General features: G+C 37.8%; 1 protein-coding gene across 1 annotated transcript in view; it reads right to left on the bottom strand.

The window, feature by feature from the left end:
• ctnnal1 (catenin (cadherin-associated protein), alpha-like 1) overlaps positions 1–27082 on the bottom strand; it is a 237406-nt gene that overhangs the window by 22204 nt on the left and 188120 nt on the right. Inside the window, exons 10-16 of the mRNA XM_030147833.1 lie at positions 26126–26218; positions 13835–13985; positions 7237–7274; positions 7097–7147; positions 2720–2874; positions 2317–2365; positions 95–151 (exon numbers count right to left, since the gene is read on the bottom strand). Of these exons, the coding sequence (XP_030003693.1) occupies positions 95–151; positions 2317–2365; positions 2720–2874; positions 7097–7147; positions 7237–7274; positions 13835–13985; positions 26126–26218 (594 nt within the window). The remainder of the gene's footprint in view (positions 1–94; positions 152–2316; positions 2366–2719; positions 2875–7096; positions 7148–7236; positions 7275–13834; positions 13986–26125; positions 26219–27082) is intronic.

Genomic DNA, 27082 nt, shown 5'->3' with positions numbered 1-27082 from the left:
AAAGGGTTTATCAGTCTGTGTTAAAACATGCTGTGATAAAATAGTATATAGTATTAAAACTGTGCCCAGAGACATTTATCACAGGACTACATACCTGAGTAGAAAACGTACGCAGAGATGAGCACAGCTGGAGGCCCTCTTCAGAAAGAACCTTAAAAGTGTTGGAAGTAAAAGATGAAATCAAAAGCACTTTCACAAAAACAATCGCAACAACAGTTCTTTTAACTTTCACCAAGAGGCTATTTGAAAGCAGAAAAGCACTGAGTCAGTAAATATTATGGGATTTGACTTTTTCTCTGCTCTTCTTATCAGTGCGCCTTCCCGTCTCTTACTTTCTTTCTTTCTTTTTTCTTCTCTTATCTCGCTTGCTCTCCCAAAATAGAATAAACCAGGGCTGATATATCTGGCCCCTGATTCTACAAATTACTGCACATTACTGGCAATGATCCCAATTCAAGCTCCATACATCCCTGTTTGTTATCACTTTATATGTTTGAGTGGAGCTGGGAGCACACTGTTTCCATCTCACTGATAAGACCTGGTCATACGCTATCAGATCCACAAGAGGGTAGTAAATGAAGGGATGCCAGCTTTTACAAACGCACTGATCAGCCCGGCTTTCATGTCATTGGCCTCACAGCATAATTACCTAAATCATATACAAAATGGACAAAAGTATTGGGACTTGTTTAATTCAGGTGTTTCTATTCTAACAGGGGTCTGGGATACAAAACAATGACAAATATCATAATATAGTTTTATATTGTGATAAATATCATATTGATTATTAATATTGACGTTTATATCTTAAATCAGCATGAACAGGACATTTTACAGCTGTAGCCACAATATGTCCCAATATTTTTGTAGATATAGTTCAGTGTTTTTCAACCTTGGGGTCAGAATTAAAATGGGGTTGCCTGAAATTTCTAGTAATTGATAAAAAAAACAAAAACTTACTTATAAAAAAATATATGGTGAGTTGAGAGAGACAATCTCAATCCATAACAGACATGACAAACTGTGAAGCTGAAACTGAAGCACTGTGGTACTGTTTATCTTTCAAATGTTCATTGTGGTCGGTTTCAGATGCTGCAGCTCTTTCATAATTCATAGTTTGAGTTCTTGTTTGTTCAGTATTAACTGTCAGCCTTGTAAATCCAAGCTGGACTGACTGTACATATCCTGACCAAGGAAAATAAAGTTCTCACTTTGTGCAGTAATCTACACCTGGATTTTCTGCCTCCGACCATAATAATATACATTATATAGACTAAATGTCATCTAAAATTAATGTTTATTTGCAATACAGTATAACAAACTATGACATGATCAAAAACAAATTAGTTTTAGCAAAAAAAAAAAAAAAAAGTCTCAGTTTTGAATGTCTGGGGTCGCCAGAAATTTGTGATGTTAAAATGGGGTCACGAGCCAAAAAAGGTTGGGAACCACTGATATAGTTTATAAGCATCAATATTTCCTTAAAGTTTAATGGGAGATTTTTCTTCCTCAGTGAGATGTGAAGAAAGTAGATGGTTAATTGTGGTAGAAAATTATTATTTAGTCAGAGCATGAAAAATTTATTGGAAATTTAGAGGTAGAACAATTAAAATCAGTCATGGATAAAAAAAAATTTAAAAAAGAAATCATTGTTGAGAGAAATTGAATAAAAACCATTTCTGAGGCATTTTGGAAGCAAAGATAACAGTTTAAACCAAACTAGTCAATGCAATGAAATGATATTTATCACAATATAAAACTATGTTATGATATTTAGATACCAAACTGGAAGAAAACTCCAAAGCACTGTCTTCAAACATTAAAATGCCTTTATGACCATGGCATGGTCATATCTAGACCTTAAAAAAACACTTCTATACATTTCGGCTTCAAGGTTTCATCAGGAAGTCAAAACGTTTTGACTTCCTGATGAAAGCTTGAGGCCGAAACACGCATTTTAATGTTTAAAGAGAGTTCCTTGGAGTTCTCTTCCAGTTTGGTATCTACTTTATAATTTCCTTTTTCCAAAGAGCACCTCGAACAAACTCTTTTTTTGATCCTACAAGAATTACTTCCCATAAATTTTTGAATTTTTATATTTGTCATTATTGTTTGTATCCCAGACCCCTGTTAGAAAAGAAACACCTGGATTTAATGTGTCCCAATACTTTTGTTCATTTATGTATGAGTTAGGCAATTATGCATTCGTTAGCCATGAGGCTAACGATTAGCAACTTTATTTTTTAAAAAAAAGGAGGAAAATGGAACAAAAGGTGGAGAGAAGGACCGATAACAGGCAGAACCAGATGTACTTACCTCTGCTTGATGAAACAGATCTAGTGTTGTTTTCAGCAGCCCCTCCCCTCTAGGGAGTCAATACGGGAAACAGAGAAAATGAGGAGGAGAAACATAGATGAGAGAGATGGATGAGGACAAAATGCATCCACACCAATCAACAAAACCTGTAACTTTGATGAATCGCACCGATTTTACTGTCAGAATGACTCATAGCCACGTCAACTTTGCCAGCGCTTCAAACTACGCCTGGCAGATATCGATAGCTGGAGGCTCAAGAATCTCATTAAAACTAAGCCTCTAAAGAGATTCATGTGGATGCTTAAGAGGCTTTACCACGTTGAGCCCCGAAATGAATGTAACGGTTGAGGCAGCCGCAGGTGTGTGAAGCGTGTGCTTTGTGCGGTCGCCGTGGGCTGCATACCTGGTGAACAGGTACATGTTGTACGCCATACTGGCCAGGCTCTGGCTCTGTCGGACGATTTCGTGTTCTTGCTCCTCCCACTTTTCCACCTCTGTATCCACATCTGATGACAGCAGACGCAGCTCCAGACCCAGTTTGGCCATGCTGGTCTGCTCCTACACACACACACACACACACACACACAAAGGTTAGGCTATGAACCCTTAGGGATCCATGGTCACGGCTTCATGACTGAATCACATGACATTTTTAACACATCGTAGCGTCAGAAGTTGGTCATGTAGACTACTGGGGACAACTGCATTCAAAAGTGCGCACTTGAACCACTCTCCCATGTTTTATTTGATATTGACAGAGCAAATACAACTGGAGATATGACGTTTTGAAACCGGAGCAAACAAGCGATATAGTGTTATTATAGTGATATAAAGCAAGTGTTATATTTCTGACCATATCTTCGTAATTTTTTGTCCTTTTTCAAAATGGAAAAAAAAAAACTGGTCGAATCTGCGGCTTCAAACCCACAGACTGCATTAGCGTTACAGGTAAGGGTGAAAATGACCCACACCAGAACCAGATGCGGAACATGAGAGGACCTGGGGGGTGAGAAAAAAGGGGAAAATGCCTATGTAAAGATCTGCTTTTATGTCAAATATTTGAGTATAGTTTTAATTTATTACAATTTTGATTGTATATACCTAATATCTGGAACAAATATTCACTTTTAAAGTCTTTGAAAAGGTTTGTTAAACATCTTTGTGTTATTTATGCAAGAAATTATATAAATTTTTCATATCAGATTTTACATTTCTTGTGTGTTTTTTTGTCCTTCTGTGTTGATATAGTAGGTTAATGTGAAAAAAAAAAAAATAGACAGATGATTTCGATGAAGTTGTGCTGAAAAAAAAGATACCAAACATGGGTATAGCCAACATTTCTTTATATAGTATAGAAAGACAAAATCAAAAGTACTCAAAAACGGCCAAAACAGGCTCAGACCCCTAAGGGTTAATCAGGTTTACTGTAACAAACTTTGTCAAGCTCGACAATACAGAGTTACAGCCACAAATACCAGTTCAGACTTTACTGAGCCAAAAGGAAACCTTCAGCTAACAGTGTCTGGATGTATTGTGGACTTCTCAGGGTTCGGGAGCATCTGGGATGAACCAGCACTCCCTGAAAACATGGACTGTGTTCAGACCAGCCAGTATCCAGGGCCTTTTGGATGAAACATACACTGTGTACTCTGGACCATCCAGACTGTTACCAGCAACAGGTCTGGGGTCGCGTCAATGAACAAAGACATATGCACTTGTTTGATGCGTCGCTCAGCCTATTTACGTGACCATAAAAGTCTGATAACTGGGAGAAATAATTAATAAATAATTGATAATTGTAACAATGCTTACACTGTCAGTGGCCGAGAGCAAGAGTATATCCCCGAAATCCCCCCCAATCCTCTGCTATATATAAATCTATCCATGATAATTGTTAGACAATCGATATGAACTCAGTTTGAGCTACATGGACCTGATAGTGGTAGAATAATGGTCAGAGAACCCATTTTTCCCACAAAACTCCATCTAGTGAATGAAAATGACACCACATGAACTCTGGATGGTAGACAGAAAATGGACATTTGTAAAACGATCAATACGAACCAAATTTTACCTCAATCAGCCTGTTATTGCTTGGTTTATGTCTAAAAAACTGATTTTCAACTAAAGCGCCCCCATTTGGATGACTGATAAAACTCATAGAGAAGCTGAAATCGATAGGGTTCTTCCACTAGGGGTCTCCTATGTTGGTTATCAAGGGAGAAGAAATCCAACCAAATCTGTCCAAGTTATCGTGTTCACACAAAGGATATCCAACGGTGGCGATGTTCGGAGTAAAACTATTATATCCCCTAAACTGAGTTTCAGGGATATAATAATCAGATCTAACGCATTTATATGAACTTAAGAAATGTGATAATCAAAAAACCCTGATTTAGAAGCTCTAATCCAGGGGTGTCAAACCTGTGGCCCGCCAAAGAGTCCCTGTTCGGCCCCTGGGATGTTTTTGCCAAGTGCAAAAATTCCACAGTCTTGAACTGAATTAAGCAAAAAAAAAAAAAATTAGCTTGAATTAAGGAAAAAATCTTGAATTAAGACAGAAAAAATCTTCTATTAAGTAAAAAAAAAAAAACTCTTCAATTAAGCAAAAAAATTCTTCAATTAAGTAAAAAAAAATTTCAATTAAGCCACAAAAAATCTCAAATTTAGCAAAAAATCTTGAATTAAGCCAAAAAAAATCCTCAATTAAGTAAAAAAAAACTTGAATTAAGCCAAAAAACAAATCTAGAATCAACAACTTATTTTTTTTTCTTTGTTTTAGTGCAAAAAATAACATTAAATTATGAAATATTTACATTTACAAACTATCCTGCAACACTAAAATGTGAATAAACTGAACAAATATGAACAACCTGAAATGTCTAAAGAAAATTTAGCACAATTTGAACAATTTTTCTGCCTGTTACTAAATGTTTAGTGTCTTTGTAGATCTGATCCATAATGCACATGGACAAATGAGAAGTTGTAGAACAATACTGTTATAATTGCACTAAATCTTCTGCCTTGGTGGAGGTCTGCGCTCTCTGAGTGCTTTTCTAGTTATGCTATTATTTTACTTGAGATCACAATTGGGCTGTATGTGGAACCTGAACTAAAACAACTGTGACATATTCATTCATTCATTCATTGTGTATGTGAGTGTATGGGGGTACAGGTTTGTAGGGGTGTGTTTATGGATAATGGAATAGGGGGGTAGGACTGGATAAGCAGTGGCTTCTTCCTACTCCCTCTCAGGCACAACAGTTGTTCTTTTTTCTATTATTTGATTTTTTATTTGTGTATTGTTTATTATTATTATTTTTGTTTTTCTTCCATATGTTTTGTATTATGTCTGTGTCTGAAATAAACTAAACTAAACACTTGACTCTTAATAACTTTAGTATAATTTTTGCACTTTCCAAATTCATACTGTGGGACAAATTAGACCCTTATATTTTCCATTGCTGTGGTGTGTGTATGGACAGGTCCGTCCAGGTATTAAATGGGGGTGCGTTCAGTGGTGTGCATTAGTGATGTGAAGTGGGTTACTCACAGGTCGGGTTGGGGCAGGTCAAAAGAATGTCCGTTTATTTGTGGGGTGGGTTGGTCCGGTCAAATAATTCCACAAAAGCCTCGTGGGTTGAAAAAAACCAGACTGTGAAACTTAGATGCTTTACTACAGGGGTGTGAAACTCAGATCCTCAAGGGCCAGTATCCTGCATGTTTTAGATGTTTCCCTCTTCCAACACACCTGATTCAAATGATAAGCCTATCATCCAACTCTGCAGAAGCCTGATAACGACCGTCAGGTGTGCTAGAAGAGGGAAACATCTAAAACATGCAGGATACCGGCCCTTGAGGACCGGAGTTTGACACCTGTGCTTTACTAGTTCCTCTAAACCTCCTGCTGCTGTGCAGTTTTTCCCTACCTCCAGAAACTTTAATTTGAGGGGGCAGGACGTTTGCCCCCCCCCCCCCCCCCCCCCCCTGTTTCCGAACCGGGCCTGGATCAGCCTGATTTAAATACAGGAAAATATATAATTTTCCCTGAAAATATGCAAAATACAGAGGATAATATTGCAATAAATGGCGATAAATCACTCAAGAAAGGTTAAATTTAGAGAAAAATTCATTTGGGAAGTACCACAAAAGTAGCACTGGGTGTTTATGGGTTAAAACAAACAAATGGAGTACATCCTCCCGCTTCTTTTCGAATATGCAAATGAAGTCCTATTTTATTTTCGTGTACTGTATATGTATAAGTTTTTCATGTTTTCTTACAATCTGTTTTATTACTACGGACTAAAGTAGGATTATTTTGTTTGTTTTATTGCATATTTGAAATAAACCGAACTAAATAATAAGATGAAACTTCCAATAATGTTGGTTTTAGTGTTTCCAGTGTAACAGATTTAAGAGGATTTACTAATCACCGTTTCAATTTTAATTTAATTTTTAGTCCCAACTTGTTCTGATTTGGGAATGGAATTTGATACACTAGAGAAATACTCTCCTGACTATAAATCTGAAAACAAGATTATTCTAATTTGTTTACACACTGAACTTCTATAATCAGCATAATCCTGCTTCAGATGTTGGTACAGCATGTGAAAAACTGCTGGTCAGCCACATTTCAGTCTATTACCATATGAACACCATCAATTTTTCAGCTGAGTGACACAAAGTTTCCGGGAGATGAATATACAGTTGTCAGACCAGGGAACACCATGCAACTTGATGTATTGTGCTGAAAGCCAAAGGAGTTTATGGTGTGTACTACCTCTGCATCCAACTTGACAGCCTTGGCAGTCTTCAAGTTAGCTGAGTGTTTCTGTGGGAAAAAGAGAATGGCATTAATCAGAGGAGTACAAACCATGGGATTATTAGAATATTCATGAGACGAGATGGTGCGATACTCACCCCGGGTCTGGGAAGTGACAAATAAGGTCTTTTGTCTCCTAGAAAGAGGGAGTTATTGTGTAAATATTAGCATATAAAGTCATAAATATCAAAACAAACCAGAAAGTAATCATGTACTTCAAATTCTAATGCAATCTGAATGATGTTTTTGAGAAGTTATGCCTGCATTTGTTATTTCCCTTTGGATACTGTATGCCGACAGTTACAGTTAATATTCAGTAATTAAAGGAGGTTGTGTGATCAATGTTATGTGTTTGTTTTTTAATATTGTTATGACCCTTGGCCATTTATAGTATTATCTTGTATGTGCCGTGTATCCTCCTGGACACAGAGTGGTGTTTTCCACTCTGTGTGTGTGTCTCTATTGTAATGGAATTTTAACTTCTTTATCTAATTCCCTTCTCTGTTCCTGTATCCTTTCCTGAAAACCCTCCCCCACTGCCTGCTAACTTTCCCATATCCTTACCCAAACCCCCCTATCACTCAATCAAAAGCCCCACTGAAGGGACTGGAGGTGTCACTTGCAAATGGGATTCACCGTATAAAAGGTGGATCTTGTGAGAAGCTCTTGGGGCCTGATTTACTAAGGGTAAGTTTACATGGCAACACTAGGATCTAATTCCGCAAAGATTTCTCCTTTGCGTTATAAAATCATTCCGCGTTAAGACGAAGCCGCTATGATAATGATCTGCGTTAACATGAGTCCGCGAGAACGGCTGAATACGCTGTAGTGACCATGCCAGACCAGTAGCTGGCGATGTAGAGCTGTAGTGAAACAGTGGCGGTAAAACACGCGCCTGCGCACAAACGATTTCCGGTTTAGACAGCCTTTAAATGAGAAGAAGAAGAAGAGGCATTGGCGAATATAAGCAATGCGTCTCCGCTGGTAAGAGTGTAGACGCAGTAAGTCTAACTTTTGGTGGAGAAGCGACAGCAAACTGAGCACAGTTAGCAGTACGTATGTTGTTCTGAAACCGGCCATTGTTGTTGTGGTTGTTCCTTCTTTTTCTGCAGCTTTATTGTGTCAGAGGTTGGCAAACCAGCTTGGAGGAGCATTACTGCCACCAACTGGCCTGGAGTGGGTTAAGTGGCGGTTCTTGGCTGCGCACGCATGCGGTGACGTCATATTTTACCCCGGAACGCTCCGATTTGCGTTAACACGGAGCTGAAATGCGGAGCGTATCGATAACATTCCACCCTGGACCCTGGTATCAAAAGTTTCCGGATTCAGGCACTCAAGGCACCGTTTCCATGTTAACAGAAGGCTAATCCGCGATGAAATCTTCCCGGAGTCAACTGAATCCTACGCCATGTAAACGGCCCCTAAGATTGCCAAAAACGGGCGTAAATGTGCTTGCTCGCACTAAAATATGTGCGTGCTATTGATTTGCGTGTCAGGGGTGATCAACTAAGATTGCCTGTGCAAATGACAACAGGCGCAAAGTCTTGGAGACCGCCCAAATTAAATGAGGATTTTGTGTGCGCTACTGGTTGTCATGGAGACAGTACGCTGTAAAACTGCTCTGGGATATCCCAGCACTTATAAATATGCAGTTTTTCCACACAGAGGGGTGAATGGGCATTTCTCTGTTGTTGTTTATCAGTGGTGAAGTGTGTTATTACTGAAATAAATACCTTCTGTCTTTATGTCGCTCTGCGTGATGAACAAAAACTTTTAAGTCCGTGGGCATGAGAGAAAACCCTCCACATCGGTGCTGATATACAGGGTGTCCCATAAGTCTCCATACATAGGAAAAATAAACGTTTCTTGACATAAACCATTTTTATTTATATAATATGCTCTATATGACTGCCATTTTGTCTGGAACACATTTCAATGCGTGTCCTCCACTGCTGAAGAACTATAAAGAAGAAATATAAAGAAATACATGTTAGAACCATATGTATTATGTCTCCTATGTATGGAGACTTATGGGACACCCTGTAGATGGTTCAGGAGCCCAGTCACAACACTGTGGACAGCACTGTTTGTGTGTGTGTTGTGCAGAACTACAACCCGTCCCGTTGCACAAGCGCTGGGTGGGTGGGCGGGAGGGAGAGAGACAGAGGGAGAGAGAGGGAGAGCGAGGGAGAGACAGAGAGAGAGAGAGACAGAGAGAGACAGAGAGAGAGACAGAGAGAGAGAGAGACAAAGAAAGAGAGAGACAGAGAGAGACGGAGAGAGAAAGACGGAGAGAGAGACAAAGAGAGACAGAGACAGAGAGAGAGAGAGAGAGAGAGAGAGACAGAGAGAGAGAGAGAGAGACGGAGAGAGAGACAGAGAGACAAAGACAGAGAGAGAGAGACGGAGAGAGAGAGAGAGACAGAGAGAAAGACAGAGAGATGGAGAGAGAGAGAGAGAGAGACAGAGAGACAAAGACAGAGAGAGAGAGACGGAGAGAGAGAGAGAGAGAGAGAGAGACAGAGAGAGACAGAGAGAGAAAGAGAGGGAGAGGGAAAGTCGTCTCTCAGGAGTTGGTCCTGGCCTAATGGTGATATCCCACTGGTGGAACCAGGCATGGGGGCAGGCCCATAAAGTGGGAGGGGCTATATGTCTCAAATTATTATTTTTTTTCTTTTGTCTCTCCAAAAATGTTGATGTGATCAGATCAGATTGGTTCTCTGCGTTGTGTCTATGCCTCCTCCTTATCACAACTACTGCAGCCAGTTTTGCGCAAAGTTAAAACCTGTCTTTCAGATGCGCTAAATATAGATGCAAAATTAGCCACCGCAATCAGTTTCAGGTTTGGTAAATCACATTGCACGCACTAAATAAATATTTGCATTTACTCCTCCCAATAATTGTGTGCATTCTGGCAGAAACGCCCATATTGCAAATTCATTAGGGCAAACACGCTAAATGGATTGCACGAGCTATTTTGCCCATTTGAGAGGCTCAAACCTCGGTGCACCCTGTTAGTAGATACGCTTCAACATGTTTTTTCATGCACAGTCAAGTTTGTGCATGTTTTTACACATGCAAACCTTTAGTAAATCAGGCTCTTGGTCTTTTCTTCACAATCGCTGCTCGTGTGCAGAACTGACCTTTCTTGACAAAGAAATAGAATCTCGCTGGCAGATGTCTCTATTTCATTATTCACCAGCTGCAGAGGAAAATGTCCGTAACATTGTCTATTTCTTGTGTTCCAGGTGACAGAAGATGATTGGCTACAGCAGCTTTTTAAGGAGGAAGCTGGTGGAAGCTACTCTCTCTCTCCTTCTTCATGCGGTCACCTGGGTGGTGCAGAAGTGCTGACCAGGAGTCTGTCAGCTAGTTTTGATAACTGTAAATACTGTAAATAGAGTATTCACCATTTGTTTTTTTTTGGGTTTTTTTGTGTGTTAACAGTCCACTTTCCATTTTGTTTTCACTGTTTTCTTCTGTTTTGATTAGGAAGGTTAGAAATTGTTATTCTTTTGATTCTATTATGTGAGGAAGTTTTCTGTTTGAGAACCTTTTTGCTTGTTGTTTTGGCCCTGTCCTCCCTGACGCCTTTTGTTGTTCTAATAAATAATGAAATGTATTGACCTGTACAGTGATTGCATGGCCTTTTTTATTGAAAGCTTGAGGAAGGAGAGGAGCCATTTTCTGTTATGATCTGGTTCCCTTAGCCTGGGACATAACAACATGTGTATTTTTGTTATGAAATGGACAGAATTTATTTTTGTTTTTGATATGTGCACCATTACTGTTATGGAAAGGACAGAGTTTATTTTAATATGAAATGCTGCAGCAAAATGGACCGCCTATCCTCGATACATACAGCAATTTGTGTTTTATGCATAGTCAGAATTCAGTCTGATATCTGAGGATTTTTGAGTTAATTAGGGAATCGAAGGGATTTAGGGTAGATGAAGGATGGAGTAAGGGGGCAGGAGATTATAAGATAAACTTCATCCCACTCCTTTTGGTTTACTTTCTTTTTTTTTTTTTTTTTTAAATATAATTCTTTCGTAGTTTGATTTTATTGCAATATTCTAAATAAATAAACGAACAAAATGCTATTAGTCATATTATTTATTTATTTTTTTTACTTTAAAGACTTTGGAAACCAAAATAGACAGTTTCTTTTTCAAAGGTGGGGTAGGAGATCCCAGAAAAACGGTTCGAGCAAGCTACATTTTGAAGCCCCTGAAGCCACGCCTCAAGAGTACCGGAAATGTGCAATGCTTGTTCCCGAGGGTTCACGAGCGCTGCACAGCATCAATTCATGGGGGGGGGGCAGCTGCGGTGGCAAGAGACAATGAAGCTGTTTCTGTGTTTGTTGCCGCTGCAGCCATAATGCGTGGAGCTCTGCTTCCCACAATGCACGTCGCAACAAATTTCCAAAAATGCCCGACTGGCCTACCGGCTCTGTTTATAAACAAATGGAGTGTTTATGGTGGAGTACACTTCAAAATTGTTCACCGTGAGGAAAGAGATTTGGATGAGTAATCACAGACAGACTTACAGATTCGTGATACTTAGGCGATAACTCAGGTTTTACAATTTTATGACAAATTGGTGACGAAAGTCATACGCAGCTTTAACTTTAAGTGTTAATGTAGCCGGGTGCTTATGAAAGTTAAAGAAAGTGAAAAACAATTTCACCCTCCATTCATTTTTATGTATCTGCTCCGAAATTTAGAGGTTTCCTGTGCTCTCACAAAGTATTTTGAAAATCCGCATTATTCAGCAAAAACTACTGCACTAACAGATGAATGGATGGATGGATGGATGGATGGATGGATGGATGGATGGGTGGGAGTGGTCACATATCCTTCCTGCTCAGTGTATTTACTAGGCCTGTAACGGTACACTCACCAAACCGAACCGTTTCAGTACACACCCAATCGGTTTAGTACACACCTGTACCCAAATGGCACAGTATGTTGAGAAAAAGAAAAAGGAACTAAAGACGTCGTTCGATGTGGAACTTTAAATCTGGACAAGTTCCACACGGACATATTGAAGGAGTGCACATTGACCCGAAATATGAAATACCGGCTGATATAAGGTAAAAAAAACAATAAATATGATGTGAACCTGGAAGGAAGAGACTGAAGACCCTCCACCATCAGTCCAGTCCAGTTTGGATCAGTTCAGGTTCAGGTGAAAGACAACAACGAGGAAAGAGACGATAAGACAAACGCTGTTTGCCGCCTATGTCCAGTAGTTCTCAAACACTTACAATTGCTCTCGCTCTCTCTGACAAATTGCACCCTGTGTGCGCACACACACACACGCACACACACAAATACACAAAGTGGCCTAAATAGTTTGTTCACTGTCCTAAAATAAATAATTTGGTTCATTTTGTTGTCAATGTTTCTCTTCAGTTTGTTTAAACAGAATACCAGTTGCTCTCTTGTTAATGTTGCATTTCATGTGGAATTTTTTTGTTATTTTTATGCAGAATGTGAACTGACAGAACTGTGATTAGATTTTTGTTGTTTGTTCAAAACTACCTTTCAGGGAAAAGTGCAATACTAATGTTGAAAAAACATTTAGTAATATTTTATTTATTTTATTTTCTATTTGATTTGTAGCAGCAGAATTATATTATTCCTGTTTTTCAATATTCAATTGTCTCCAAAAATTGGGGGAAAAATGTTTAAAAATTCATAATAAACGCATTAAAGACATTTTGAGGGGTTTTCTTTCTTCCTGTACCGAACCGAAAAAAAACGAACTTTCAAAACCGAAAACCTACTGAACCAAAAATTGTGTGTACCGTTAGAGGCCTAGTATTTACTGTGGTTTGTCGGAGGTTCAGTCATATTGTGGTACTCTTGGCCTCTGTACAGGTCTGTGCTGTCCGACCGCTCTTCTAGACATGCAAATGAAGCGGCTTTCCTTTTTATTACAGTTCACCTTTGACACATCTTCCTCTTTGATCATAAACTCAGTATGGTTTATTTCAGTCTACTACCGGGACAATAAACTCTCATATTGATGGGGAAAAGCATCATAAAAGCAGATCCCTTCACTGTCCATATAACACTTTAACACAGCTTTAACTGGCTTTACGGAAATTCAATACAGTGATGAATGTGAACTTCTAAACTCACCAAACAGCACTTGAAAAATATTTACTGTACTCAGTGTGAGAGTCCCATTCATGAGGGCAAACCTGTTTTGGAAATATGCCACAACATCTTTCAGATTTCAAACTGTTAAATATGTGCTGATAACATTTAAATGTGAGTCTCCTCCATTTGATGAATCTGTAGTAGATGAAAATATATACAGACATTTACAAAGACGTGAGGAAAAGTGTGAAGATACAAATGAGTGGGCTGTCTGTGACTCAAACACTTGAGGTAACTGGCACAATAATGACTGAGGGAATCGGTGTATAATGGCTTTGACGTTATTCCTTTTATTCAATACTACCCACAGTTCACGATGAGTAATTTTTAACGATTAGTTCACGCGGTTGGCTTTGCCTCAACTTTAACTCCCCTTAAAGATGTTGAAAAGCTCATGGTCAAAAGGGTGTTTTGTGCTTTTGTTTGTCCTCTCCTTTTCAGTCACGTTGAAAAGACATCAAGTCCCTCGTCTATGCACCGTCTGTCACAAGTACTGCACCCTGTCATTAACTGAGGAAAAACGCACCTCGCCTGCCTTCAAAGACGTCGTTGATCTCCCTCAGCAGCAGCGCCATGTCACAGAGCTGCGACTCCCAGGCCTCGCAGAACACCTCCAGGTTCTCCTTTGCGATTTTACTGGATGGGTGAAGGGCCAGTGTCTGGGCCGCTGAGATGATCTGAGCAAGAATAGAAACATTTAAGACAACAGAAAATGAATGTTTAAAACAGTAGTTCCCAACCTTTTTTGCCTCGCAACCCCATTTTAACATCATAAATTTCTGGCAACTCCAGACATTCAATTTCTCTTAACAATGATTTTTACCTCCGCCAAGGAGGTTATGTTTTTGCCAGGGTTTGTTTGTCTGTCTGTTTGTTTGTCTGTCCGTTAGTGTGCAACATAACTCAAAAAGTTATGGACAGATTTTAATGAAATTTTCAGGGTTTGTTGGAAATGGGATAAGGAAGAAATGATTAACTTTTGGGGGTGATCCTAAAGAAATCCTGGATTCTGGATCACTTTGAAATTTTCGTTAACATTGTGGTAAATGGGGTCAAAATTTTCGTTTCCCAATATCTCGCTTAATTATTGACCAAAACTCATGAAATTTAACTCAGGAATTGACAATGGGGTCCTCTATCACATTTCACAGGCTGATCCGGATCTGATCCAGAAGGCGGATTTTATTTTAAACTAGAAGCACTCGGAGAGCGCAGACCTCCGCCAAGGCTGATCAGCGGCCCCTCCCGTGGGCCCCCCCACCCCCGATTACCACCAAAATTTAATCATTTCTTCCTTATCCCATTTCCAACAAACCCTGAAAATTTCATCAAAATCTGTCCATAACTTTTTGAGTTATGTTGCACACTAACGGACAGACAAACAGACAGACAGACAGACAAACCCTGGCAAAAACATAACTTCCTTGGCGGAGGTAAAAATAAATGTAGGATTTGTGTCACTGATTATGTGGGGAATTTTTGCGCTTGGCGGAGGTCTGCGCTCTCCGAGTGCTTTTCTAGTTTGTTTTTTTTTTTTTTATCCATGACTGATTTTAATTAACCCTCTCATGCATGAATTATGAGAACCTTTGTCAAGATTTTTTTTTTCTGGAGTGTTTTTATACCTCCTTAGAAAAAAAAACATCAGATTAGCTGCATGAAAAATGTTTTTATTTCATAGTTTTCACACAGTATCTCATTTTCTGATGATGGGTTTTATATACATGTATTTTTTCTTCAAAAATTAAATGCTTGGTGTCCAGCTGAGTGGATATTTTTGTAACTCAGTGAAAAATAAGTTGATAAAAAATTTCATTCGCATTGTTTTTTTTCACGCCTATAGAGGAATAAAAACACAAAAAATCTTGACTAAGGTTCTCATAACTCATGCATGAAAGGGTTAACGTCACAAATTTCTGGCGACCCCAGACATTCAATTTCTCTTAACATGGTTTTTTTTTTTGAATGTTTTTATACCTCCTTAGGCATAAAAAAAAACTGCGATCGAGTTGTTTTTTTTTTTTTTTTTATGGAGTTAAAAAAATGTCCATGCATTTAATTTTTTAAGTAAAGAAATATGTATTTAAAACCCAATATCAGAAAGTAAAATGAAAACAATGACATAAAAACATTTTTAAGGCTGCTAATTTGATGTTTTCTCACATTTTAACTCTTTCGGTGCCAGACAGTTAAGGGTCTAATAAGCCTTAAAAGTGCCACAGAATTTGGCCGTTTTTCAGTATTTCGCGTCGTTTTTATAATCGAAGTCTGTATCGTCATCAGAACTCATTTTCTAGCAGATGGGACTGTTTTGACAGATCGCTGTGTTTACGATATTACTACAAAATGGCCATCTAATTTGCATATGATTTCATTCATAAATTCATTCATAAAATTTCCCAAGCAGAAAACGAAACGCGAGCTTTTCCTTGGTCAAAAACCGCTCGGTAACATCCGACCGATTGCTACTTAGATTCAAAACGCACCGGACGCAGCCGATTCATTATTGATCGTAATTTGCAAGAAGATTTGAAAGAACGTCATCGAAATGTGAGAAAGAAATGGGGGTGGATGGTTTGTTTGTACACAAATATGGCGTGTTCTCCAAAGCTGATCTGATCGGCCCGTGGCACTTTAAAGGTTGTATTCGTAAAGCCGATTTAATCGGCCCACGGCACTGAAAGAGTTAACATCCTCTAATGCTAGTTATTACCTCATATAATACGCAAAAAACAACTCTTTTTGTCTAACAAATAACAACTGATTTACACTTAAAGATGTTACTGCAGATCAGGTTTATCAAGAACAGCAAAGTTATAGTAATGGTATGAATTGCAGTGTATTATGGGATGTTGCATAAGTGTCCACTGTGTTGGCTGATATGGAACTAAAACAACAAAACCTATGAATATACAAGAGAACAGCTGGAGAAGAACTGTCCACTGGAGTGACCACAATGCATGAAAGGGTTAATCTACCTCTAAATTTCCAATATATTTTTGGTGCTCTGACTAAATAATAATTTTCTACCACAATTAACCATCGACTTTCTTCCCATCTCACTTAGAAAGAAAAATCTCCCATTAAACTTTAAGGAAATATTGATGTTTATAAACTATATCAGTGGTTCCCAACCTTTTTAGGCTCATGACCCCATTTTAACCCTTTCATGCACAGTGGTCACTCCAGTGGACAGTTATTCTACAGCTGTTCTCTTGTATATTCATGGGTTTTGTTGTTGTAGTTGCATTTCAGCACACAGTGGATGCTTATGCTCCATCCCATACACTGTAATTCATACCGTGACTGTCTTTTTGCATCTTATCTGCATGAAGTTAGTAATAACTAGTATTAGAGTATGTTAAAATGTGAGAAAACATCAGATTAGCTGCATGAAAAATGTTTTTATTTCATAGTTTTCACACAGTATCTCATTTTCTGATGATGGGTTTTATATACATGTTTTTTTTCTTCAAAAATTAAATGCTTGGTGTCCAGCTGAGTGGACATTTTTGTAACTCGGTGAAAAATAAGTTGATAAAAAATTTCATTCGCATTGTTTTTTTTTCATGCCTAATTCATGCATGAAAGGGTTAACATCACAAATTTCTGGCAACCCCAGACATTCAAAACAGAGACTTTTTTTGTTAAAATTAATTTATTTTTGATCATGTAATAGTTTGCTACACTATGTTGCAAATAAATATTAATTTTAGACGATATTTAGTCTATATAATTTATATTATTCTGGACGGAGGCAGAAGAGCCAGGTGTAGATTACTGCACAAAGTGAGAATTTGATTTTCCTTGGTCAGGATATGTACAGTCAGTCCAGCTTGGATTTACAAGGCTGACAATTAATACTGAACAAACAAGAACTCAAACTATGAATTATGAAAGAGCTGCAGCATCTGAAACTGACCACAATGAACATTTGACAGATAAACAGAACCACAGTGCTTCAGTTTCAGACTCACAGTTTGTCATGTCTTTTATGGATTGAGATTGTCTCTCTCAATTTACCATATATATATATTTTCTTTAATCTGTAATTTTTTGTTGTTGTTTGATTTTCATCAATTACTAGAAATTTTAGGGTGACCCCATTTGAATTCTGACCCCAAGGTTAAAAAACACTGAACTATATGGACAAAAATTTTGGGACACATCGTGGCTACAGCTACAAAATGTCCTGTTCATGCTGATTTGAGATATAAACATGACTATTAATAATCAATATGATATTTATCACAATATAAAACTATATTATGATATTTGTCATTAGGTACAAGATAAACAGAACCACAGTGCTTCAGTTTCAGCTTCACAGTTTGTCATGTCTTATGTATTGGGATTGTCTCTCTGAACTCACCATATATCTTTTATTAGTAATTTTTTATTTTTTTTTTCAGTTACTAGAAATTTCAGGCGACTCCATTTAAATTCCAGGCGACCCCAAGGTTGAAAAACACTGGTCTAAAAGGAGACATTTAACAGAGTGCTTGTTCTTTATCCAACTAAAAATTCCAGACTTTTCCAAAACTGCTATACCCCTCCAGACCTTGACTTTATATACTTTTATACTTGTGCGCCTACTTTTTTTGGTTGAGATTGTACCTGTTGTGTGTAGCAGAATAATTTTAATAAATGTGTGAATGCTTGAATGCATATTCACAGTAAATTATATTTTACTGACAAACATTTTCAAATTATATGAAAATCACAAAAATAAATGGATATCACACAAACAAGTTTCATTAGAATCATTCCAGTACCGACCAGTTAGTAAAATCATATCTAGTTTTTTTATATGCTTTCCTCATGTTTTTCCCATCTTACAACAAGATTATGTACCTTTGAGCATTCTCTAAAATTCAACTATGACAGAAAGGCCCATTCCCAATTCAGCCCTTACTCCTATGGAGGTAAATGCAGCAATAGAAGTGTACCAGTGTGATGAAAAAAAACACACAAATGTACATATTTTCTTCGTAAACACCTTAATCATTAGATCAATCGTTTAATGCTGTTTCAATGTGTTATAGATCGTATTTCTGCAGTTTGTGGTTGATAGTTGCAAAAAGATGACCAAAGCCCATGCAACAGAAACGGTTACAGCTGCTGACAACATGGGGAATTCTTTTGGAAACAAAGGTGTCGCATCTGTTTATAGCGGCATCCTGCTGATGATGTAACAGGTCTTGAAGAGTGGTCTCATTTCATAGGGGAATGTTTTAACCACTACCCCTTGAAACTCTGTTTCTGTACTTTAAAAAATACCACATTTGATCATGATTTTTCATGTCATTCATTAATTCTCAAAACAGCTTAATCCTTGAGGGAGTGGCGAGGATGCTGGAGCCTATCCCACCTACCATCAGGCGAAGGCGGGGGTTCACCCTGGACGTGTCACCAGTTCACCACAGGGCTGATATACACAGACAAACAACCGTTCACTGTCACACCACACCTACAGGTGACCAGTTAACATATTAGTGTGTGTCTTTGGACGGTGGGAGGAAGAGAACCATCCGTGTCCCCTATTTCATGTCATGTATTCATTCTGTCCAATAGCCGAAGGGTTGGCGGTTCGAATCCCGCTCTGTCCTAGTCAGTCTGTTGTGTCCTTGAGCAAGACACTTCACCCACCTTGGCTCCAGTGTCACTCACTTCGGTGTATGAATGCGTTTGGCAGCCATGCTTCCGGCTACAAATGTAATTTACCACCACCATAGTGTAAATATGAGAGCGAATGAATAATGGATCAATAATGTAAAGCACTTTGGGTGCCTTGAGAAGCGCTATAGAAATCTAATCCATTTGTAGTAATCTTACTGTTTTCAGTGTCTATAAATCAAAGCTTTTCCTCACAATACCTGAAAAACTAACACTAAAACTAAAAAAACACTAAAGGAAAACGAGTCACTTTTCCAAACTGCAGCTATTAGTGCACTCAGAACTAAAATGAAACTGCACCAAATTCAACGCACAAAAATCGGACCAATGGCCCTGTAGCTTACCGGCCAAATCAAAAGCTTTGGGAAATGTATCCAGATGCCATTTCTTATCACCCAGTTCTGTGTATTTATTATATTACAGAAATAGCCCATGTTTTGGTCATATTCCAATCAGATCTGTAAAAAATTCAAATTCCAACTTGATATCCTTGATACTTACTGATTTATTGGATCAATCCACTTCCTATCTCTTATAATGGGAAAATTTTTCAAAGTTGCACCAAATCCAGAATCAGATCCGAATGGAAATAATTTCAATATCTTGTGTTGACGTCATCATACAGAAGCTGTATACCAAGTTTGAAGTCAATCAGAACTGGAGTTTCGGAGAAAAAGACGATTGAAATTTTGAAAGACGATTGAAAAATTGAAAGAGCCCACGTTAAATTTTCCGTAAGTTCCCGGATCCAGAAGAAGATCCTGATCAGCATGTGGCCATTATGTTTTGGTCATCTCCCCATCAGGGCTGGACTGTAGAAATTTACACTGGATATCATTTATATTTACTGAGTTATTGCATCGATCCACTTCCTATCTCTTATAATGGGGACATTTTTCAAAGTCGCACCAAATCCAGAATCAGATCCGGATCCAAATAATTTCACCAACTTTTGTTGACATCATCATAAAGAAGCTGTACAGGGGGAGTCAGAAAAAACGCTCTTTCCATTTAAAGAAATTGTACTGCTAAAACGGAAACACTGATTTTCCTTTTGACCATACAGTCATATTGATGTGGTTATTGAGCATGTCTGGTGATGTAGTCATAGATTTATTGCATTGCATAAGAGAGAGAAGGTCCATTGTTTATTGGGCACTGAAATACCTGCCAACACAGTGTATGCCACAGTGAACAAACTTGAAATTGACAAGAATTACAGGAGTCGGGGCTTTGCTTTCACACTCAGGACATAGGCCTACATGACAGTGCCCAGGGAGTTTTCATCATGGCAAGACCACAGTTTACGGATGTGCAGAGAGCTTTCATGGTGACAAAATTCTCCCCGATCCCCGGACTTGACCCCCCTTGATTTTTTCTTGTGGGGGTATCTTAAAAACCGTGTGTATCAGACTGTTCCACAAACTCTTCAGGAACTCTGAAATCGCATCACGGCTGAAATCCAAGCCCTATGACGAACACGAATGGCGAGAAGAGCTGTGTTAGAGATGCGACAACGAGCACAGATTTGAACCAATCTGAATGGTAGCCAGGTTGAAGGTCGTGCCGGACGACTTCGTTGAGACAAAACATTTTGATGGCGAGTAAACATGCTGTAATGGTTGACAATTTCAATTTCATTCACGGTGGCATAAACTGTGTTGGCAGATATTTCGGTGCACAATAAACAATGGACATTCCCTCTGTTATGCTATGCCATAAATCAATGATTCAATCGCCAGACATGCTCAATAACCACATCAATATGACTGTATAATCAAAAGAAAAATAAGCATTTCCATTTCAGTGGTACAATTTCTTTAAATGAAAAGAGCGTTTTTTCTGACTCACCCTGTATACCAAGTTTGAAGTCAATCAGAATTGTAGTTTCAGAGAAGAAGATGATTGAAATTTTTGTAACTGACGCCGGATAACGACAATAGCTTATGGCCTGTCAGCCGGTAAGCTAAAAAATGCACCATGGTGCAATATGGTAAAAGTTTTTTCACAGTAGCAACACAAAACACTGACTTTTAATCTTTAAGAGGAACTCTTTTGTGTTTGCTAATTTAGCTCGGCCTTGTTTATTCAGAGAATTAATCACAGGATTCTTAAGGTTTTTTTTTTTTCTTATGAACTTGGTTGTTTTATGAAACAATGGGTTTAGTTCATAAAGTGCAGTTCTGCATATTCCCAACGCTCCACTCGAGTAACTAAACTCAAGCTCGTACTGTGTTTGAGTGGAAGACTATAATGAATGGTAGCATTATACATCCAATTATGTGTGGTGTCTAGACTTTGGGCGCAGACTAAATAACAATCAGACAAGTATGACTTAAAACACAAATACAAAATACACAGAGACAGAAGCAGCCCCTCCCCCACAGTGTAGTGTTTAATAGCCAATTACCCTCTGGGCCACCCCTCTATTACTTTGGGCAGACGCAGAGCGATTTCCCCCCTCCACCCCATACTGCAACATTATTGATTGGCTGACCTTTGAACTTAGGAGCAGAGTCATTACTGCAGAGTCATGCGGGGCCTGACATTAGCGCTGCAGGATGGGAACATTCTACATTGCAGGATAATTACTGGCATGGATGGTTTCCAAGAGCAAACATAATTAGATCTGGGATATGGGGACTAGGTGGACAGCATGTACTCAGCCATCTTGAATGGATGGCAGGTGTAGGAGGTAGAACAGAGGAGACAGTGAGGTAATTTGTCTATTTTCCCTCCCGACTGCCACTAAGTAGAGTAGTACTCAGGATTAATTCCATTCCCAGACCTCTGTGAGCCTCTTTTTGGACTTTATTGACATATGATAAAATGGATTAAATCAGTTTCAGGTTTAATTTAAGTCAGCTTTCACACATAATGACATCAAGGTATTTTCTGATGATTTAACCCTTTCATGCATGAATTATGAGCACCTTAGTCAAGATATTTTTCCTGAGTGTTTTTATTCCTCTTTAGGCATGAAAAAAACACAATGCGATTGAGTTTTTTTTTTTTTTAAAGGAGTTACAAAACTGTCCACTCAGCATGCATTTAATTTTTGAAGCAAAGAAGCATGCATTAAAATCCAAATATCCTCAAGTGATATGAAAAACTATGCGATAAAAACATTTTTAATTCTGCTAATCAGATGTTTTCTCACATTTTAACCCCTTTAGCCCTATCAGCCCGCCCGCAGGCTGAAAAAATTATATTAATATTCATCTACTATAAAAATACAATAAATCAGGACAATTAATGTTTTTTTCAATTTTTGCTCAAAGTTTAGACCCTAATGTTAATAAAAGTACATCAAAAGTGTATTGTAGTACAAACTTCAATGTTCAAACATGATTTTTAATCTTTGTGAGGTGAAATATACGCTATTAAAAATTTCCGACACGAGCAATTAATTTATGCATATCATCGTCAATCCAGCCAAAAAAAAGACAGGCAGGGATAAAAAAAATCCAATTTCTCTTTTAGTTTGTTACAGTTTACTCAGGCATAGTAATAGATACAATATTTTAGACAATGGGAATAGATTCTGTGAGGTCTCTAAACGTCCATAGACACCAAGAACATCCATATGAACCTTATTATTGTGAAGTAATTCTTCATTTACTTTGGGTTTGTCTTTTTAGGCGTTTTTCCCCTGAAAATATGGTCAGGGTTAAACAGGTTAACATACTCTGATTCTAGTTATTGTTCACTTCATGGAGATAATATGAAAAAAAAAAACAAGTTTTGTTACAAAAAAAAAAAAAATCTTGTCAAATACAATCTACAATCAATAATTAGCAATTGATTTAAACCAAAACATGTCACTGTGGATTAGGTTTATCAAGAACAGCAAAGTTATGGGGAGAGAGTTTGTTTCTTTTTATTCATCAATCAAAAAGACTGGATTTGTATTTAAAAAGAATAGATTTAACGGTATGAATCGCACTGAATGAGATGATGCATGTGTTCACTGTGTTGGTGGATATGTAACTAAAACAACAAAACCCTTGAATATTCAAGAGAACAGCTGTGAGTAACTGACCACTAACATATTTACACAGTTTTTTACACTTCATTTCATACAACCAGTTTGCACATCATTATAATTTTCTGAATCATTGTTTATGTCATGAGTACTTTCACACAGAACCTCAATATTACAGCGGTAAAGTGGAGATTTATTGCATGCTGTTGATTTTTTTCAACCTTTTGCAATGTGAATAAAGACATCAACCATTAATTTGTGTGAAACTGTCGTGACAATAACAATAACGGACTTGGACCTGTTCATTTTTAGCCTCATTGTTTTGTATGACACACAAATGATAAAGATAATAATAAAGTGAAGGACAAGTGTGTTGAGTAGCATCAACAAACAAGTCGACTATCGGAATGATGATGAGTTTTTATTATGTGAACAACATGGTAATCAAATTCACTTTGCAGCATGCATATCTTTTTATCTAGACACTGAATGTGTAGATCTAGAACAGGGGTGTCAAACTCATTTTAGTTCAGGGGCCACATTCAGCCCAATGTGATCTCAAGTGGGCCGGACCAGTAAAATAATGACAGTGAAAAAAAGTTAAATTAAATTATGATAATGTTTACATCTACAAAGTTTCCTAAAAAATCTGAATAATAGGAACAACTTGAAATGTCTTAAGAAAAATAAGTGCAATTTAAAAAATATTACGCCTCTGTTTATCATTTACTCGTGTACATTATAACTTACAGATCACGGTGGATCTACAAATACACATAACATTTAATAACAGAATGTTGGTAAAATTGCATTTACTTCTCTTGAGACATTTCATGGTGTTTATATTTTTTCACATTATTCAAATTTTTTGTAAAAGTATAGTTTGTTAATGTAAACATTTTCATGTAATTTAACTTTTTTACACCAAAACAAAGAGAAAATTTGCAGTTGTTATTATTTATAGGATATTATGAAAATATTTTACTGCTCCGATCCACTTGAGAACTAATTGGTCCATATGCATCTCCATGTTAAATTAAAACAATTTTGACACCATTGATTGTTAATTTCTTCAGTGTAATTTTTGCACCTCATAAATTCATCCCACGAGGCGGATTTGGCCCCCGGGCCACATGTTTGACACCTGTGATCTGGAAGAACAAAGGATTCTGGATTTGTATCTTTTACAGAGATCAGCTGCAAACTTGCATTGCTGCTGGGGTGAGTAATTTTGATGGGAAATACCTGCAGGAAAGTATTTTGCGTTTTTGCGTAGTTTATTCATCACAGTCTCAGGTCAGAGTAGGGCTGCATGATTTTGGAAAAAAAAAAAAAAATCCCGATTTTTTCCTCTAAAAACTCAATTTTTGATTTTTGGGTAAAACTACAAAAGACAACAGAAGTCAGCATGTCGTTTTCATGAGCAGCCCACTATGCAAGGCACTGCTCCGACCTCTAGGATGGGATCATGTGATGAACCCACAGAAGGTTATTTTTTCTTAATTAAATCTTTATGGAATGAAGTAGAGTATACAAACAATGTATACAACAAGAAAATAACAGAAGTTTACCAGGGGGAATACACTATAATACAATGTCCAAATCAGAGCAAATACTTATGTTTTTTATAGCCTTTTTGTTTCCAGATTTATCTAACAGCTTTAAATAAAGTTCAACATCTTTCAAAAAATAAATATTTGGTTTTGTGTTACAGAACTTACCTTTGTGAATGAAAAATTTAGCAAGTAAGAGGACTAAATTAATTATTTAAAAAAAATGTGTTTTTTTTTGTTTTTTTTTCTTTTTGGGTTATCTGGGCCCACAGCAGTGATACCAGTGTAAGTCAGTGACAGGCATCAGTCGTGCGTACGTGGACCATGTAATATGAGTGATCCACATGCGGTTCTATTTAAACTGGGGGATCTGTGCGTGGAACAGACCGACCCAGGACACACTGGTGGGATTCTATCCTGGAGCTGGTGGATGTGTGTGGGCACAGGGCTGTCTGAGCTCCTCTGCTGAGGCTGATGACCCCGAGACCCGGACCTGGCTCGGAAGAAGACAGTACAGTACGGATCCGGGACAACGTAAGATGAGTGATCCGCATGCAGTTCTATTTCAGTTGCGGGATCCGTGCGTGAAGCCACAGCTTACATTGTTATAAGTACTGTGGGCTCATGAACACATTTAAAGTCCAGTCATTACACGGACTTCTGTGAAAGACCGCTGTCACTGATAGGAGGAGGAGCCTACAGTAGCCCGCAAGCACGCGGCCCGGAGGCACGAGAGAGATGAAATCGATTTTACGATTTCCCTTTTTCTTTTTTTTTTTTCCCAATTATCGTTATTAGATTTTATTACATTTTTTTTTTTTTTTTTTTACAACAAATGGTTCAGTACAACACCCGGTCTATAAGAAAATTAAAAAAAATATGAAGCTGCTGGAAGATAAGCAGAGTAAGAGAGAGAGAAAGAGAGAGAGAAAAAAAAAGGTATACTAATCCAAGATAAAGCAATTAGTCCGCAGTCTGGAGTTATAGTGAAGATAAAACAAAGACCAGACAATCAAGCAGTGACAGGTGAGATCAGTAGTGATCTGATTGTAAACAGGCACCAAAGATTTTCAATCACTGATGAGGTCTGAAAGCACAGAAGTGACTGATGAGTTTGTGAAACAGAGGTATGGAGTCCAAATTTTCATAAACTGTCCCTTTGAAGAATGAAGTAAACAGGTCAAATAGTCCATAGGAATGCATTCCATAAGGATTTTATGCCAAGTTGTCTTAGTGGGAGGTTTGTCATTTATCCAAGACATGAAGATATTTTTCCTTGCAGCATATGCGAGGATATCATAAAGTCTTTTCAAGCTGATGTCGATAATGTCCCCACTTGGATGTCCCAAGAGTAGAGATAAAGGGTCCAGTTTCGAAGACACTCCAAGAATCTTTTCCATATCTTGTAAAATATCTACCCAGTAGGATTGAATTTTTAGACATAACCAGACACAGTGTACGATTTCCCTTTTTTAAAAATCGTCCTAATTAAAAAATCCGATTTCGATTTAAAATCAATTAATCGTGCAGCCCTAGGTTGGAGACGTCTTTACACACTCAGAAGCAACAAAAATACTGATAATTCTTAGAAAGTGAATATTACCTGTGGGCCGATGACATGGAAGGTCTCCTCAGCGTGTATACAGGTGATCTCCAACGGTTCTGTTCCTGACACATGGCACAGCAGCCGACACGTCTGTATTAAAACCACAGAGGGAAATAGGTCATTTTGGTCATTTTATTATAGTTCAATAATTAAAAAAAAAAAAGAGTTTCACATAGTTTAACACAGACATATTTTAAGTTTATGTATCAAATGTGTCATGGACAGCAAAAGCATGTCTCAGGCTACATTCAACCTGGACATGTAACTATAACTTAAAGTAAAACCAAAGTATTGAGTCACTGTCCAGTAACAACCCTGTCCCTGTCAGTGTTTAACCCTTTAACCCCTGAAGAGTCTGTGGTGAACATTCTGAATGTATGATTTATTCTAAATATTCCTAAAAATTCAACTGTTGGCTCGATAGGAACATTTTCAAAATGTGCTGAGAGAATAGACCTTGTGCTTTCCATAGACATCTGAGCATGCTCAGTGCACCCCCCGCTACTTGTTGAATGTGGGAGCAAAACACAGAGCAGTGAGTGAGACCAACTCCTTATGAAAACAGACAGTTTGGGATTTTTTTTTTTTTTTTTACACCGTTTTCCTCGTCATGTTTTGTTTTTACTGTTGTTTGCATTGTTGTGCTGATTTTCCTTTCTTATTTTTACTGTGTTTTTACTGAGTTTTGACTGTTTAACTGCCCCCAAAACAAAAACTACTTAGCTAAAGTTCAAATACTTGTTGTTCAGTGTGTTCCAGTTCACAGTTAATGTTCAACATCCTAAATCTGTTATTGATGTACATTTTGAGTGCCTTATTTAGTAAAAACCTATTAAACTTCAATTCCTCTCTGATTTTTTCTGTTTTGAGCCTAAAAAAACACAATAAAGCAAAACCGCTGAAGAAAAGGAACACAAACACATACTCACAACAGCTTTTATAACACTGAAACAG

The sequence above is a fragment of the Sphaeramia orbicularis genome, chromosome 11, assembly GCF_902148855.1.
Source record: "Sphaeramia orbicularis chromosome 11, fSphaOr1.1, whole genome shotgun sequence".
In the NCBI taxonomy this organism is placed as follows: Eukaryota; Metazoa; Chordata; class Actinopteri; order Kurtiformes; family Apogonidae; genus Sphaeramia; species Sphaeramia orbicularis.
This window is presented reverse-complemented; position numbering and strand designations above follow the sequence as displayed.